The 15,000-nt window shown below is 48.5% G+C and overlaps 1 protein-coding gene across 1 annotated transcript in view; it reads left to right on the top strand.

Annotated features, from left to right (window-relative positions):
• Positions 1-15,000, top strand: part of ehbp1 (EH domain binding protein 1) — a 143,230-nt gene that overhangs the window by 50,182 nt on the left and 78,048 nt on the right. The window contains 1 exon segment of the mRNA XM_080548996.1: positions 13,721-13,902. Coding sequence (XP_080405122.1) covers positions 13,721-13,902 — 182 coding nt within the window.

The following is a 15,000-nucleotide window of genomic DNA, read 5'->3' as shown; positions in this document are numbered from 1 at the left end:
TGTTTGGGATATAACTCACACAGGATAATGGCTTATGCAGTGAAAGGGGTTAGAAATGTGAGAAGACACATGTAGTGTGTGTGTGTGTGTGTGTGTGTGTGTGTGTGTGTGTATGTGTGTGTATGTGTGTGTGTGTGTGTGTGTGTGTGTGTGTAGCATGTTGACACACACACACACACATACACACAGGGTCAAGCTTGTGGATAAACAGGTGTGTGTGTGTGTGTGTGTGTGTGTGTGTGTGTGTGTGAAGGTAGGTAGGCAGCACGTTGAAGGTGTAAATGGACACACAGACCCTGCGACCCAAAGTTCTGAGCTGCCAAACACCCTACGACTACTATCCCCCCGCTGCTTTCATGTGAATCTCTTCTGAATCCACATTTCACTTTTAATTGAATGTACTAAAGCATAGCGCTATCCTAGTAATACCTTTATGTCCTCACATTTGCCGTTTAGCGTTGATGTGATGCACCTTGTGTGTGTAGATGAGAGCCTCTTGGTAGCCAGTTATGCTGCGTCAGCTGCCATCTTAGCCCTCCTTCAGCATATCAGCTTGTTTTGGATTAAACTCCTCCTATCATACCCATGTCAGATCTTTAAAACCCTGGTTAAATGCTAAAACAAACAGGGATTTAAAATAGGTTATACATTTTTTTTATTTTTTAAATGCACTAAGTTGTGGTGTGTAGGCAGTTTCAGCCCGGCTCTGATGAGCCTATTTAGTGGTCCGTGCTTCTCTGGTGGAGGTTTTGGGAGCTCAGTAACAACTCCAAAGCGTTGGTGGTCCCTAGTTGGAAGATCGTTTTGTTACGCGTCTGTGGCCGCTGTGCTTATTAGTTAGCGACAGGGCAGGTGTGTGTGTGTGTGTGTGTGTGTGTGTGTTTATATGTGTGTGTGTTTATGTGTGTGTGTGTGTGTGTGTGTGTGTCTGTGTGTGTGTGTGTGTGTGTCTGTGTGTGTGTTCCTTAAACTCAGACCTTTTCTAATAAGCTGGGAAGTGTTGGAGCTTGGGTGGTCCCCCTGCCCCCCCCCTTAACTCTTTACTCCCCCTTAGTAGTCACATGGCCACCTCAGCAGGACTGTGCTCCGTCAGCACTTCCAGGGTGTCCATTACAGCAGAGATGCCCTCAATTTACACTTATTAGAAAGCCTGGCAGCCTGGGCCAACTGATTTCCTCTGGATCAATTTACCCTCTTGCCTTCTCTCTCTCTCTCACTTTGTTGATAATCTGGCCGGCCCGATCCGTTACCATGGTAAACGCGGGGTTCTGATATCATCCCTGCTCCCTTGCTCAAGGAGAATAATCAGTCCCAGATTGACCAGGGGTATTAACTGTGTGTGTGTTGTGTGTGTTTAACAGTGTTGTTAGGAGAGCGGTCGTGTGTGTGTGTGTGTGTGTGTGTGTGTGTGTGTGTGTCTGTGTGTCTGTGTGTGTTTAACGGTATTGTTAGGATAGTGGTCATGTGTGTGTGTGTGTGTGTGTGTGAGTGTGTGTGTGTGTGTGTGTGTGTGTGTGTCTGTGTGTGTTTAACAGTATTGTTAGGATAGTGGTCATGTGTGTGTGTGTGAGTGTGTGTGTGTGTGTGTGTGTGTGTGTGTGTGTGTGTGTGTGTGTGTGTGTGTGTGTGTGTGTTTGTGTTTAACAGTGTTGATGTCTGTGGCAGGAAATTGTTGAAAATTGGGGAAAAGTGATGAGCGGCCACAACCCTCTCTCTCTCTCTCTCTCTCTCTCTCTCTGTCTCTCTGTCTCTCTATCTGTCTCTCTCTCTTTCTCTCTCTCTCTCTCTCTCTCTCTCTCTCTTTCTCTCTGTCTCTCTCTCTCTCTCTCTCTCTGTCTCTCTATCTGTCTCTCTCTCTCTCTCGACACACATACACACTCTCTCTCTCTCTCTCCCTCTATCTCTCTCTCTCTTTCTCTCTCTCTCTCTCACACACACATACACACTCTCTCTCTCTCTCTGTCTCTCTCTATCTCTCTCTATCTCTCTCTCTCTCACACACATACACACTCACTCTCTCTCTCTCTCTCTTGACCCTTCCTTCCCTGTATTTTGCTCTGGAGCCACTGTAAGTCACTCTTTTTCCCTCACTCTCCTTTCTCCCCCTCGACATATCTCTCCCTCCCCATTTCTTTCTGTCTCTCTCTTGCCTCTCTTCTCCTCTCTCTCCTCGCCCCTCTCCCTATCTCCTCCACCCTCCTCTTGTAGAAGTGCCTAGGCAGGGCTTTTTGGCGGTGGTAATTTATTTTCCCATTAGCCCTCCTCTCTGAAGTGTGTGCTTGGGGTCTGAGAGGGCCGTGCAGGGGCGATGGAGAGACCGGGGGAGAGGAGGAGAAGAGAGTGCCCTGGACACACTGATAAGACCTGAGAGAGAGAGAGAGAGAGAGAGAGAGATTGGAAGGGAAGGAGAGAGAGAGAGGGAGATGGTTTTGGCTGGTGGTAATATTAGCGCATCATATTTCTGATGCTTTCTCCAGCAGCCATGGCCATGCACTGAGTCTCTCCCAACACCTGATCTCTGGATCATATGAGCTGGGCTATCAGGTGGAGGGGACATATGCAGGCACGCACGCACACACACACACACACACACACACACACACACACACACACACACACACACACACACAGACGCACACACACACACACACACACACACACACACACACACACACACACACACACACACAGGATAGACATACTGTAGGCCACCTGTGACCTTGCTAAGGAGGTCATTGATTCAAACCGCAGATGTGTGTTTCAGTAGTGGAAGAATCTGGAAGGGAAGAAAGGGCGTGTGTTTGTGTGTGTGTGTGTGTGTGTGTGTGTGTGTGTGTGGACCCTCTTCAGTCAGGATTAGGCCTTTTAAGGGCAGGAGCGTTTGTGCCTCCTCGCCTTTCATCTCCTACAATCAGAGACAGCTCTGCCCAAAATGACATTCTTAAACCAACACCAGATGTGTTCTACAGACACACATAATATTACTCTCTCTCTCTCTCTCTCTCTCCCTTTAACACACACACACACACACACACACACACTAAAAATAGCCTGTCGGGTTCATATGCAGTTTGTAGGTGTGTGTGTGTGTGTGTGAGACAGACAGACAAGCCAATGGACAAGTGTGTGAAACAGGGTGTTGCGGTGCTTCCTTCACGTTCACGTTGCTGTGCCCAGGCCCTGGCAGACAGAGACAATCCCCTATCTGGTTTCAGAGTCTCGGGGAAAAGGCCCGTGATCGGAACTGTCCGTTATCCTAAACTATTATTCACCCAAAGCCTCAGCACTCTGTGTGCTGTAATTTGTCCTCTTTTCCTTCAAACAACCCTAATCCTGCCCTTGTGTTTTCTAATCGCTTTCTTTCACTCTCTTCTCTCTCTCTCTCTCTCTCTCTCTCTCTCTCTCCCCTCCTCTTTTTTTCATCATCCGGACCCTGGGGGATGGGGTGACTGTAGGAGGGCGTTTAGGTTTGAGGCCTGGTTAGAACCTGAACCTGGAACATGTTTCCCTCATCAGGAAAACCGTAGGGCCCTAATTAAAACGTGTGTGTGTGATTGATTGTGAGTGATTGATTGAGATGTGTATTGTTACAGGCCGATTCATTATTACCATATGAGCGTTATATGTATTTACTTGGGACCCAATAGCCGTCCAATCCTTTCATGCCTATTGTCATTGGAAATTGGAACTCCCCTGACACACACACACATACACACACACACACACACACACACACACACACACACACACACACACACTCACTCACATAAGCAGGCAGGCAGGCAGGAGAATAAATGGTGTCATAATCTGTGTATATGTCTCCATCTAGAATACTCTATTCAGTAGCGTTCAGCGACCTATCTTATCATTTATCAGGGGAAATCAAATTGCCACAGAGAAATCATACTATTGTGTTTGAATTCAAAGAGAGAAGTGCCAGTACAATGTCTCCATTTACAATAACTGTCCTTGAGGCTGGGGGATACCACAATCTCTTTTATATGCAGTGATTTTCACCAGCTAGTATAATCAGTATGGCTATATGGCTAAACCTAGATACATTTGTGCATGCGTGTCTTCATCTTCAAAGAAAGATGTGCATACTGCCAGTCTCCATTTACAATAACTGTCCTTGAGGCTTGGGGATACCACAATCTCTTTCATATGCTGATCATATATCTAGATCTTCACCAGCTAGCATAATCAGTAGGGCTATGGTTTAACCTAGATCCATTTGATTTTTGTGTGTTCGCGCAGACATGCATTGAGTTTAAAAAATAAATTCACATGTTTGTTTTATCATTAAAATTCATAGATAATCTTTTTTCATCATCAGATGAAATGAATTATGATGTTTTCAGTTCAGCTTTTTGATTACCTGTACACCAGGGGTGTAATGGTTCATAAAAATGTCGGTTTGGTACGTACGGTTTTTATGTCACGGTTAGGTACGTTTTCGGGATAGCAGGGTAAAGATTATCACAAACATAAAATTGATTTTTACTGAACAAACAGTGGGTCTTTCTTCCTTAAATAACATAACGTCTGTCAATACTGCAGCAACCAGCTGCAACATACTAATAAAAAAGTAAAATTTACTGAAAAGTAAATACATTAATAAAAATATGTATATATTTTATCTCAAATAAATAAAATATAATAAAATATATCCATTAAGGTGCAGCATTTAGAAAATAAACTGTAATTGTATAATAAATTACATTTACTGAAAAGTAAATCTAAATGAATTTTCTATCAAATCAAAAATATAATAAAATAAACATCTATTAAGGTGCAGCATTTAGAAAATTAACTGTACTTGAACTGTACAGTACTTTTCTTTTATTTACAATTTTTGTTTATAAAGGGCTGGTATGAATTCCTGGCTGAAATGTGGACGAGAGGGAACTACGTAACAATGGTCCATTACTTTCAACATGTTTAAAACCTGGTTTTGGTGTTTTGAACCTGAATTATGGTGTTTTTTATTGTGTTGGCCCGGTCTGAATTGTTAGCGAGTGGTTGCTTAAATGCCATGGGGAGCTGGGTTTGCATTTCATTCTGTTTTCTTTTTGTACCTGTGATGTTTACATTCGGGTGATGCCGTCTCTAATGAGTGAGCTTCACGTATTGCCAGCCGCAGTTGAACAATACCGGTATAGCTTTGTCTGATCCTCCTGTCTTTGTCCATCATCATTGTAGGTAACTGAGAAACCGTAATGTTCCCAAACAGGAGATTTGAGGGATGCTGGAGGAACTTAAAGCTCTAGTTTAACTGCGTTCGACATAACGACTGGTATCTCTGTGTGCGCATGTGTACTGGCTGAGCGTTCATAAATACGCTCTGGAAATCTGATCAGCGCTCATGGGATGCCTCTAGTCCAATGAAATTACTTGCTCTATGACGTTGAACCCAGTCTGCTCTCTGGCACCACCTGAGATTACCTTAAAAAGGTTTTTGATTGTGCAGTACAGCGCTGCACACGGTTCACACGCAAACCGAACCGAACGACCCATACCGAAGATTTTCGGTACGAATACGTGAACCGTTAGCTACTGTACGCTCTTCCCTACATCCTCTTTCCTCCTCTTCTCTTGTTCTCTGCGTGTGGTGAAACGCATAGGGATAGGACATTGGAGTGATAGTAATCCCCCTCTCTCCCTCTCTCTCTATCTCTCTCCCTGCCTTCTCTCTCTGTGTTGGTTACCCATCCTCAGGAGCTTTGGTAAACAGAGGGAGAAGGAGGAAGGAGGATAGAGAGAGAAAAAAAAGGAGGGAAGAGAGAGGAGGGATAACCAATATGGCCTTAGTATCCATACCGAAGATCAAACCGATCAGAGTAACAGTACTGTACTGTACACTGGTTTGACCAGCTTTTATATATGAAGTATAGTAAGATGGATTAAAGGTACACTCAGGGAGATGACGTCATAGTAAAACGAGCAGGCTGACATTGCAAGAGTCTCAAAAATGTAGATGCAACAGACTAGAGAATAAAACCTCTTGCGATTGTAGCTCATGTGCTCTGCCATCTTATCTCGGAGGGCAGTGAAACGAGTGGACGCTCTCGTTCACTCTTTTTCACGACAATATCTTTGATGAGAGATGGTTTGAGCATTGATAAGGTCTTATACTTAACCACACTATTTAAAACTTAAAATTCAGTGATGAATCTTCTAAAGAAACAATGATGATAATGTTGGGCAATATTCTTTAAACTCCTGCTTACCTTTGATAGTTTATTGAAATTCAACACTTATTGGAGGCTTGATCAATAGGGATTATTGACCACATTTGTTGCAATTAGAAACTGTGCTAAAAGCCATTAGCTGATTAGCTGTGTTTGTCTGTGTGTCTTATCAATAGGTGTGTGTGTGTGTGTGTGTGTGTGTGTGTGTCCGTGCGTGTGTGTGTGTGTGTGTGTGTGTGTCCGTGCGTGTGTGTCTGTGCGTGTGTGTGTGTGTGTGTGTGTGTGTGTGTGTGTGTGTGCGTGTGTCTGTGTGTGTGCGTGTGTGTGTGTTATTGATAGAATAGTCTGTGTGTGTTCGCTTGTGTGATTGAGTGAGAACCTGTGTGTGTCTGTGTGTGCGATCAAAAAGCCCCAGCCCTGAGATGGTCCATCCATAGAGACTGCTCTTTTAACACTTAGCCTAATTAATCTATCCCCTCTCTGCCCTGTCCCATTGGCATTTTGGAGGTGGGGTACAGCGGGACCCCCGGACCCCCTACTTCCTTGACCCCTGCCCCCCCACCAGGGGACCAGCTGTGGATCAATACTGGGCCAGCTGGTATCTGGGTAGCTAGCTACCCTAACAGCCATTACACATTGTAGTCAGTACCTTTGTATTAGTTGCAGTACAACATAACAGAGGCCAGGGGGCAGCATATAGCCAGTCCTCCTCTCTCCTCTTTCCTCTTCTTTCCTCCTTCCCTCTCTCCTCTTCACCCTCCCCTCCCCTCCCCTCACCACTCAGGTATTTAGCTATTCCAGTAGCTCCAACCAGAGCATATTGATAGTCATATCCTCCCTGTAATAAATTAAACTTCTTTATTGTCCTCCCTTTCATTGTACACATTGTCATAACCCCAGACCTCCCTAATCTCCCCCTCTTCTGATTGACAAGCTGCATCTGGGGAAAAGAGCACATTTTATTGTTTGCCGCCTGACTCAAATCTGTTAAACCGTTATTCTTTCTCCCGGGGAATTTGCATATCCTTAAGTATTTCCTTTCCAAGAGCCTTTTACTAAATTACATTCCCCTTTACTAAATCCCCTTTTTAAGTGTTTGATGCATTTGGAAAATTCATTCCTAAAGTATCTACATGCACTATTAGCTCCATATAATGGCTGGGGCATAATCTGCAAAGTGATAAGGAAAGAAGAGAGGTTTTTTTGAACGCTGTATTCTTCAGGGGGAATGACACGCGGTATTTTCCAGACCTGATTCAACAAGGCTCAAATGTCAACACAAATGTCAAGTGGCTTCGTCGCTGAGCGTTGGCCCAATCTTACACCTGTGTTTTTTTCTTCTACCGTTTTCATTTGTTTGAGGTGGCTGGGGGTGAGGTGAAGAGGGGATGGATAAAGGGAGGACGGAAGTAATGGCGAGGTGGGGGTGATGGGGGAGGGTGGGTGGGGGAGGGGGTGGCCACAGTGTGTGAGGAGCATTTGCCAGTGGGGTACAGGCCTATAATATTGAGGGTATATAGGGCTGGGTTGGACTTGGGCCCAATCCCCCAAAAATTCCAAAATGATGATAACCATCATATTATCATAGTTTAATGTAATTTCAATGTATTATAGAACTTTTTTTTATAACAAGAATAACAAAACAATCGCTATTATGCCGATGTTTGCTGTGTGTGCCGACCCAACCATAGAAATACACTATCGGAGCGCGATTCACATTTCCACTATTGCTGATTGTTGGACAATCCTGTTTATTTCGAAATAAATTGTTACCTGTGGCGAACAGGAGAATCTAGCCAGGGTGGAATGGACACAGTGTCCGATCTAATGTGTTACACGGGGGAATGGATGCATGGTATGTGCTCCGTGTCTAGCTGTACATGTTTTAAGACTGATTCGCATCTCATTCATCCATACATTGTGTCTAATGTTATCTATCTAACATTACGTGTTTTAACGCTGATGTGTGCAAGATAGTACCGCATTTTGTAAGGAGGCACAGGGGTCTCGCATCGGATAACGAGCCCACAGTTGGTTCTCCCTCGGCCACCCGGGTGATTGCCCGATGCGGGACAGCTGCACGAATGGGCAGTATCTCCCGTTTAGCACTCTGCCACGGGGGACTGGGTGTGCGTTGCCCATGGTGTGGAACCTCAGGTTTAAGGACGGCAGTGAGAGGGATGTCACACTTCCCCCTCCTCAGCAGGACGCTGGGGTCCCCTCTGAGAGCCCATAGGCAGGCGTTGCGTCTGGAGAGGGCATCTGCGTCAGTCTGCTCCCTCCTTGGGCGGTGGTCCATCTGGAAGTGGTAGTCCTGTAGGAGGAGGAACCACCCTGGCGTTGGTGTCCATCCACTTCGGCGGCGCGTGGTCCGTCACCAGGTTGAAGTCTCTCCCCAGGAGGTAGTACCTCAGCTTTTCCACCACCCATTTGATCGCCACGGCCTCCTTTTCCATCGTGGGTCAGGAGCCTCCTGCTGATGTAGGTGACCGGGGGTTCATCCCTGTCGTGGACCTGGGACAGCACGGCGCCCAGTCCGCCCCCGGATGCATCGGTGTGGTCTATGAAAAGGATAGAGAAGTTAGGGGGTTACCAAGACAGGGTCCGAACATAGGGCTTGCCTAAGACCTAAGAAGGCTTCCTCTGCCTCGGGGCTCCAGACCACTCGGTCTGGGAGGTTCTTGCGGGTCAGGTTGTGTAGTGGGCTAGCCAGCGCAGTGAAGCCAGGGACTAAACGTTGATCGTAGCCGAGCAGGCCCAGGAAAGCTTTCACTTGCTTCTTGGTGCGTAGGCGCGGCCAGCCTGGGATGGCCTCTACCTTGGGCGTTTGGGGTCATACGCTGCCCAAGCCCACCTGATACCCGAGGTAGGAGGCTTCCTCCATACCCAGGTGGCACTTCTTCGGGTTGGCGGTGAGCCCCGCTTCTCTTAGGGCCTCCAAGACGGCTCGCAGCTCTTTGAGACGGATGTCCCAGGAGGCGCTGTGCTCCACAATGTTGTTGAGGTAGGTGGCCGCGTACTCCCAGTGGGACCGGAGGATCCGATCCATCATCCGCTGGAAGGTTGCGGGAGCCCCATTGACCCCAAATGGGAGGACCGTATACTGGTAGTCCCCCTGGTGGAGAACGCTGTCTTCTCCCGAGCCCGTGCGGGCAAGGACACCTGCCAGTACCCCTTGGTCAGGTCCAGCGTGGATATGGAGCAGGCCGATCCCAGTCGCTCTATTAGTTCATCTACCCGGGACATGGGATAGGCATCGAACTCCGACACTTCATTTAATTTCCGGAATGTCGTGGCTCGCAGCTGTGGTCCGCCCTGGGGTCTCAGAGAACACGTCTCCATACTGCAGGGTGACTTCCTTAAGGTCCTGGGTCTGGTTCAGGCTTAGCTGGTCCCCCATCGGGACGTCGGGTACCCTGGTCTGAGCTGCCGCGAGGGGGGGGGGGGGGCGGAACCTGGGGAGGAAGCAACCATTTCCGAGGGTGCCACGCCTATCTCAGGCCAGACCAGGGTCACGATGCTGCCCGTGTCGATCAGTGTGGACGCATCGTGTCCTCTGACACGGACTGAGAGGTTCGGGGCTTCGCTCCTCTGGTGGGCCCAGCAGGTGGTCAGGAGACACGGGACTGTGATCTCCGATTGCATCCCCAGTTGGGGAGGGGTCGGGGCATCCCCCCGGCCAGGGCGGACCGGCTGAGATTTCTGGTTCGCAACCCCGCGGCCGAGGCTCGGGTCCTCCCATCATCTGTCGGGCCATCTGCAGGTTCTCCGCCATGTGGACCAGATCCTCCATTTGCCTCGCCCCGGCAGGCCCCCGGATGCTGCGATCCAGCACAACCCAGTCGATCATCGGTGGTCTCTCACCTCGCGTAAGCCAGCTGTGTGTTCGTCGCGCTAAGTGGGCGAACCGGGCTCTTGCGGGCTTACCGTGCTCACGCTTCCGCTGCATGCACTTGCTCGGAGCGGGCGGCTAAGTGGCGTTCTGCGCTAGGATGGCTGCCTGCCTTGAGGGTGTTGTAGTCGGCCGCTTCCCCACTGGTCAGGTCCTGGCAGGCACGCTGGGCTCCGCCGGCCACGCCTGGCGCTCCACTCAAAGAGCTCCATGAATGCCTCAACGTCATCGTCGGGCTCCAGCTTGGTCAGCCACGCGGCGGCGCTGTTTCTGGGTTGCTCTGTATGAGGCGGGTGGACAGTTGGGCCATGGCCTCCTGTAGCTTGGCCATGCCCTGGGCCTGCTGGGTCTGGGCATGGACGAGGAGGGCGACAGGCTCAGTCGTCCCTGTTAGGGAAGAGAAAAAACGAAGAAAAAGGGTGAAAAAGAAAAAACGTTTTTTCCTACCGACCTCCCTCTTTGTCCGAATCTGCTACAGCTGCCGCCCAGCCTGGGACACAGAGGGAGGTCGGTACACGTAGAGTCAACCTGGGACACAGAGGGAGGTCGGTACACGTAGAGTCGGGTTTGGCCTGGGACACAGAGGGAGGTCGGTACACGTAGAGTCGGGTTTGGCCTGGGACACAGAGGGAGGTCGGTACACGTAGAGGAGGGTTTGGCCTGGGACACAGAGGGAGGTCGGTACACGTAGAGTCGGGTTTGGGACACCGCCCGTTTATTACATACACTGAAAACTCCCCCATCACGTGTGCTGGAATAGTCCTTTAATCCCAAACAATAAGCACGTAAAGTCCAATATCGCGCGGCGCCCGGCTCCACAACCCTTTCGGTTCCGCCCGTGCGTCACTCGCTGCTATCGTGTACGAGTCTGGTGTCGCTCACTGCTCACATCCAGTCTCCCGCTCACTGCTCACATCCAGTCTCCCGCTCGCTGCTCACATCCAGTCTCCCGCTCACTGCTCACATCCAGTCTCCTGCTCACTGCTCACATCCAGTCTCCTGCTCACTGCTCACATCCAGTCTCCCGCTCACTGCTCACGTCCAGTCTCCTGCTCACTGCTCACATCCAGTCTCCTGCTCACTGCTCACATCCAGTCTCCTGCTCACTGCTCACATCCAGTCTCCTGCTCACTGCTCACATCCAGTCTCCCTCTCGCTGCTCACATCCAGTCTCCCGCTCACTGCTCTCCACAATGGGTTTTATCATGTAGCTGACTAATGCCGTGGACAACGGCTGTTTCTCCACGTCGGATTTCGGAACGCCATAAAAATAACTCTGGGCTCTGTGTCTAACGTTATCTAACTAACGTTACATGTTGTAAGGCTAATTTGTGCATGGTAGTCCTGCATTGTAACATATTTCCATGTCGCATTTCCCCCCTTTGATGGCATATGACGCCCAAAATGTTACTGAAGTTCAGCCACTTAGTTATTGCACTTGTCACTGCTCCTCTAATATCAGTGCAGACTGGCAGAGTAGGAGCGCGGGTTGCTAGCCTACAGAGTACGACTATTCTGTATGAAGCATTCATTTTTTTATTTGATGACTTGGTTTCATCGGTTGATAGGGTTGAAGGGTTGTCCCATTTCATAGGAGAAGATTTCAACCACTGCCCCTTGTGGCTCTGCTCTGAGGGCTTGTCTCCAAAGCGAGTGGCCCTCCAAAACGAGCCATAGTGGTAGGAAAGGGAAATGGGATAGGGCCTTGGACTCCCAAGTGAGATGGTAACACATGTGTCTGATCAGCACTGGTTATGTGTTATTCATTGAAGATATTGTTCACCCATAGGAGTGCGTGCGTGCGTGCGTGTTATGTGTATGCACGATGCACCTATTTCCGTGTGTGGTATGTGTATGTAGGGTGCACACATTTCTGTGTGTGTGTGTGTGTGTGTGTGTGTGTGTGTGTGTGTGTGTGTGTGTGTATGCCCCATGGTCCTCAGCGATAAGGCTGTGATTGAGTCTGCACCAGAGAGCGGGAGAGAATGTGAGCCTCACCGAGGTGTGTGAAGACATCAGGCAGCAGGTGATGTAAAGAGCCCTTATCAGCTGATCTGTAATACAGACACACGTGTCTATGTATATGCACTCCAAATAGCACCGTGTGAAAGGGAAATGGTCTTTTCGTGAAGCGTCGTACAAATGCAAGGCTGCATCCTAAAGGGCTCGCTTTTCAGCTGCAAAGGACTACTTTAATACGGTATTCTGTGGCATTTTTCAGTAAGAGTGCCTGTGTATGTAACTGAGTCTATCTAAAATACAGTACAGTATCTGTATATGTGTGTCTGTCTGTCTGTCTGTCTGTCGTAGCGTATTAGCTTGTTTGATGCGCAAAGTAACTGTACCGCTGAAAGGATATCAGAATAAAAGAGAGAAAAAGGCCAGAACACAAGCTGCCACAGGCAAAGCCTCAAACACAAACACACACTGAAACCAAGCCAAGAAAACAGGCCTGCTGTTGAGATGTACTGTATATATTCAGGTAGAGGGATGGAAAATGGAAAGAGAGAGAGATTCAGCTTTCTCCAGCAGCGTCTGGGCCGTTCCAGATGGGCATTGGTGTGCCGTGTCTTTGTGTGTGTGTGTGTGTGTGTGTGTGTGTGTGTGTGTGTGTGTGTGTGTGTGTGTGTGTGTGTGTGTATCAATTCCAGCTGCTCTCCAATCACTCATTATGCTGGCTTCAGATTTAACACAAGTCCTTACACACTCACATCCGCACACACACACACACACACACACACACACACCAAATAACTACAGCTTGCTTCCAGGACAAGAAAGAAAGAGGGGGTAAAAGATAGGGAGAGGAGGGGGGAAGCAAAAAAGACGAAAAGGCAAAAATGGCACGGGTGCCGTATCAACACAGCGAGCAAGAGAGCAAATCTGCCATTGGCTGACAGCACGGCGCAGAACTGCCCAGAGGGGCATGAGACACAGCATATAATTTATTTTTAGGGAGAACATCCCCAACTGTTTTGTTGCCATATCTACGAACACTGACAAGGCTTTGTGGCAGTTCTGGTTTTAGAACTGCCCCAAGATGTTTCATAGTTTGTATTATTCCTCCCTCTGTGTTCTGTTATGAATGGTGTACACAGACACAGATGTCTTGTCACCAATTCCATAATTCATTTTTAACCGGCTGCAGCATTATGTCCAATTGCAAAGCCCCTATTAGATTGACAGAACGTGCCAGAAAAGGGTCATACACAGAGACAGAAACGGCCATAAGAGAGGGTCACACACTGCCTTGTAACCCACTTCCCCCACGAGGCACTACCAGGCCGGTATTTATTTCTTCTTCTCTTCTCTTCTCTTGGTTGGGATGCTAAACTGCATTTCGTTGTATTGTACTTGTATTCTGCGATGACAATAAAGTCGAATTCTTTTTTTTCTTTTTTTTCTGAGTGGGGCCGTCCCACTCATATTTTTCACTTTTATTGACAGATACAGTAGAGATTTTAAACAGGAAGGATGGGTGAGAGAGAGAGAGGAGGGATGACATGCAGGATATGTCCCGGCCGGAATCGAACCGGGAACCCTGCGGTTACATGGTCAACGCTTAACCCGCTACGCCACCTAAGCGCCCCAGTTGAATGTATTCTAATCTAATCTAATCTAATCTTGGGTTCTCCAGGAGTCTCCGTCGGGGCGGCGGAAGGCGCTGGCGACCAGCAGCATCAACATGAAGCAGTACGCCAGCCCCATGCCCACGCAGACGGACGTCAAACTCAAGTTCAAGCCGCTGTCCAAGAAGGTGGTGTCGGCTACCCTGCAGTTCTCCCTCTCCTGCATCTTCCTGAGGGAGGGCAAGGCCACGTAAGTCCGACTGGCCCACGCTGGGCACCACAAGTCACACGCCGAACAGTGGGAGTTAAACGATAGACCACCTTTTTTCGAGAGCATCCTCCTGCCGTACACAATGGATCAGTTTATTTCAATACCAAGCTCAAGGATTCAACTCTCTGTCACCCCCAGCTTGAGAGTGTGAATATCTCTCATTCAATGGATCCATATTCCCCCTCACTTAATCCCCCCCCTCCTCCCGCCCTTCCTCCCCTGATGCAACTAGCTCGCGTCCATATGAGCTTGCATTCTCACACACACAGTCACACACACACAAAATGCGCAAGGGCCTTTTGTTGTGCAGTTGATGCCGGGGCGAGAGTGTGTAACCCCTCTTAACCCTTCTGGGAATCGTGTCACCGCCACACAATTAAACTCCATCACATCAGTTCAAATGAGCTTCTGTGCCTGGGACCTCAAATAAAGAAATAAAGGAAGACCAATGGATTTATGGAGGAGAGAGGGAAAGAAGGGTGGGGATATGGTATGGGTAAAAGGAATAAGATAAAGGATGGGAAAGAAATCGGGAGTGTGAGGGAGACGTGGGGGAAGAGACCACCGAAAAGGCCTTTATGGTGATGGGGAGAGAGAGAGAGAGAGAGAGAGAGAGAGAGAGAGAGAGAGAGAGAGAGACAGAGACAGAGACAGAGAGAGAGACAGAGAGAGAGACAGAGAGAGAGAGAGGCAACCATAAAAAGGAAGACCACTACATTTAGAAAGAAAGGAGAGATGGAAGGTGGGAGAAGAAGCGTAATAGAGGAGGAGAAAGAGCGAGTGTGAGAGAGAGAGAGAGGTAGAGGTAATCTTGAGGTGTTATCTGGCGGTAGCTGTGGTGAGACCCCCGGACAGGAAGGCGTGTACGTTTCATTGCCCCCTCCTCTCTCTCTCTCCGTTGCTCTCTTTCTTCTCTATCGCTGTCTCCCATTCTCTCTCTCTTCATCCTTCTTTGTCTCTGTGTCACTCTCTCTCTCTCTCTCTCTGTCTGCCATCCTTTCTCTTCTTCTTTCATTCTTTTTTGCTCTCTCTCTTCCTCTCCTTCTCTACCTTCCTGTCCCAATGGCCATCCCTGTT

This window comes from Nansenia antarctica, assembly GCF_963989245.1.
Source record: "Nansenia antarctica genome assembly, chromosome: 19".
In the NCBI taxonomy this organism is placed as follows: Eukaryota; Metazoa; Chordata; class Actinopteri; order Argentiniformes; family Microstomatidae; genus Nansenia; species Nansenia antarctica.
This window is presented reverse-complemented; position numbering and strand designations above follow the sequence as displayed.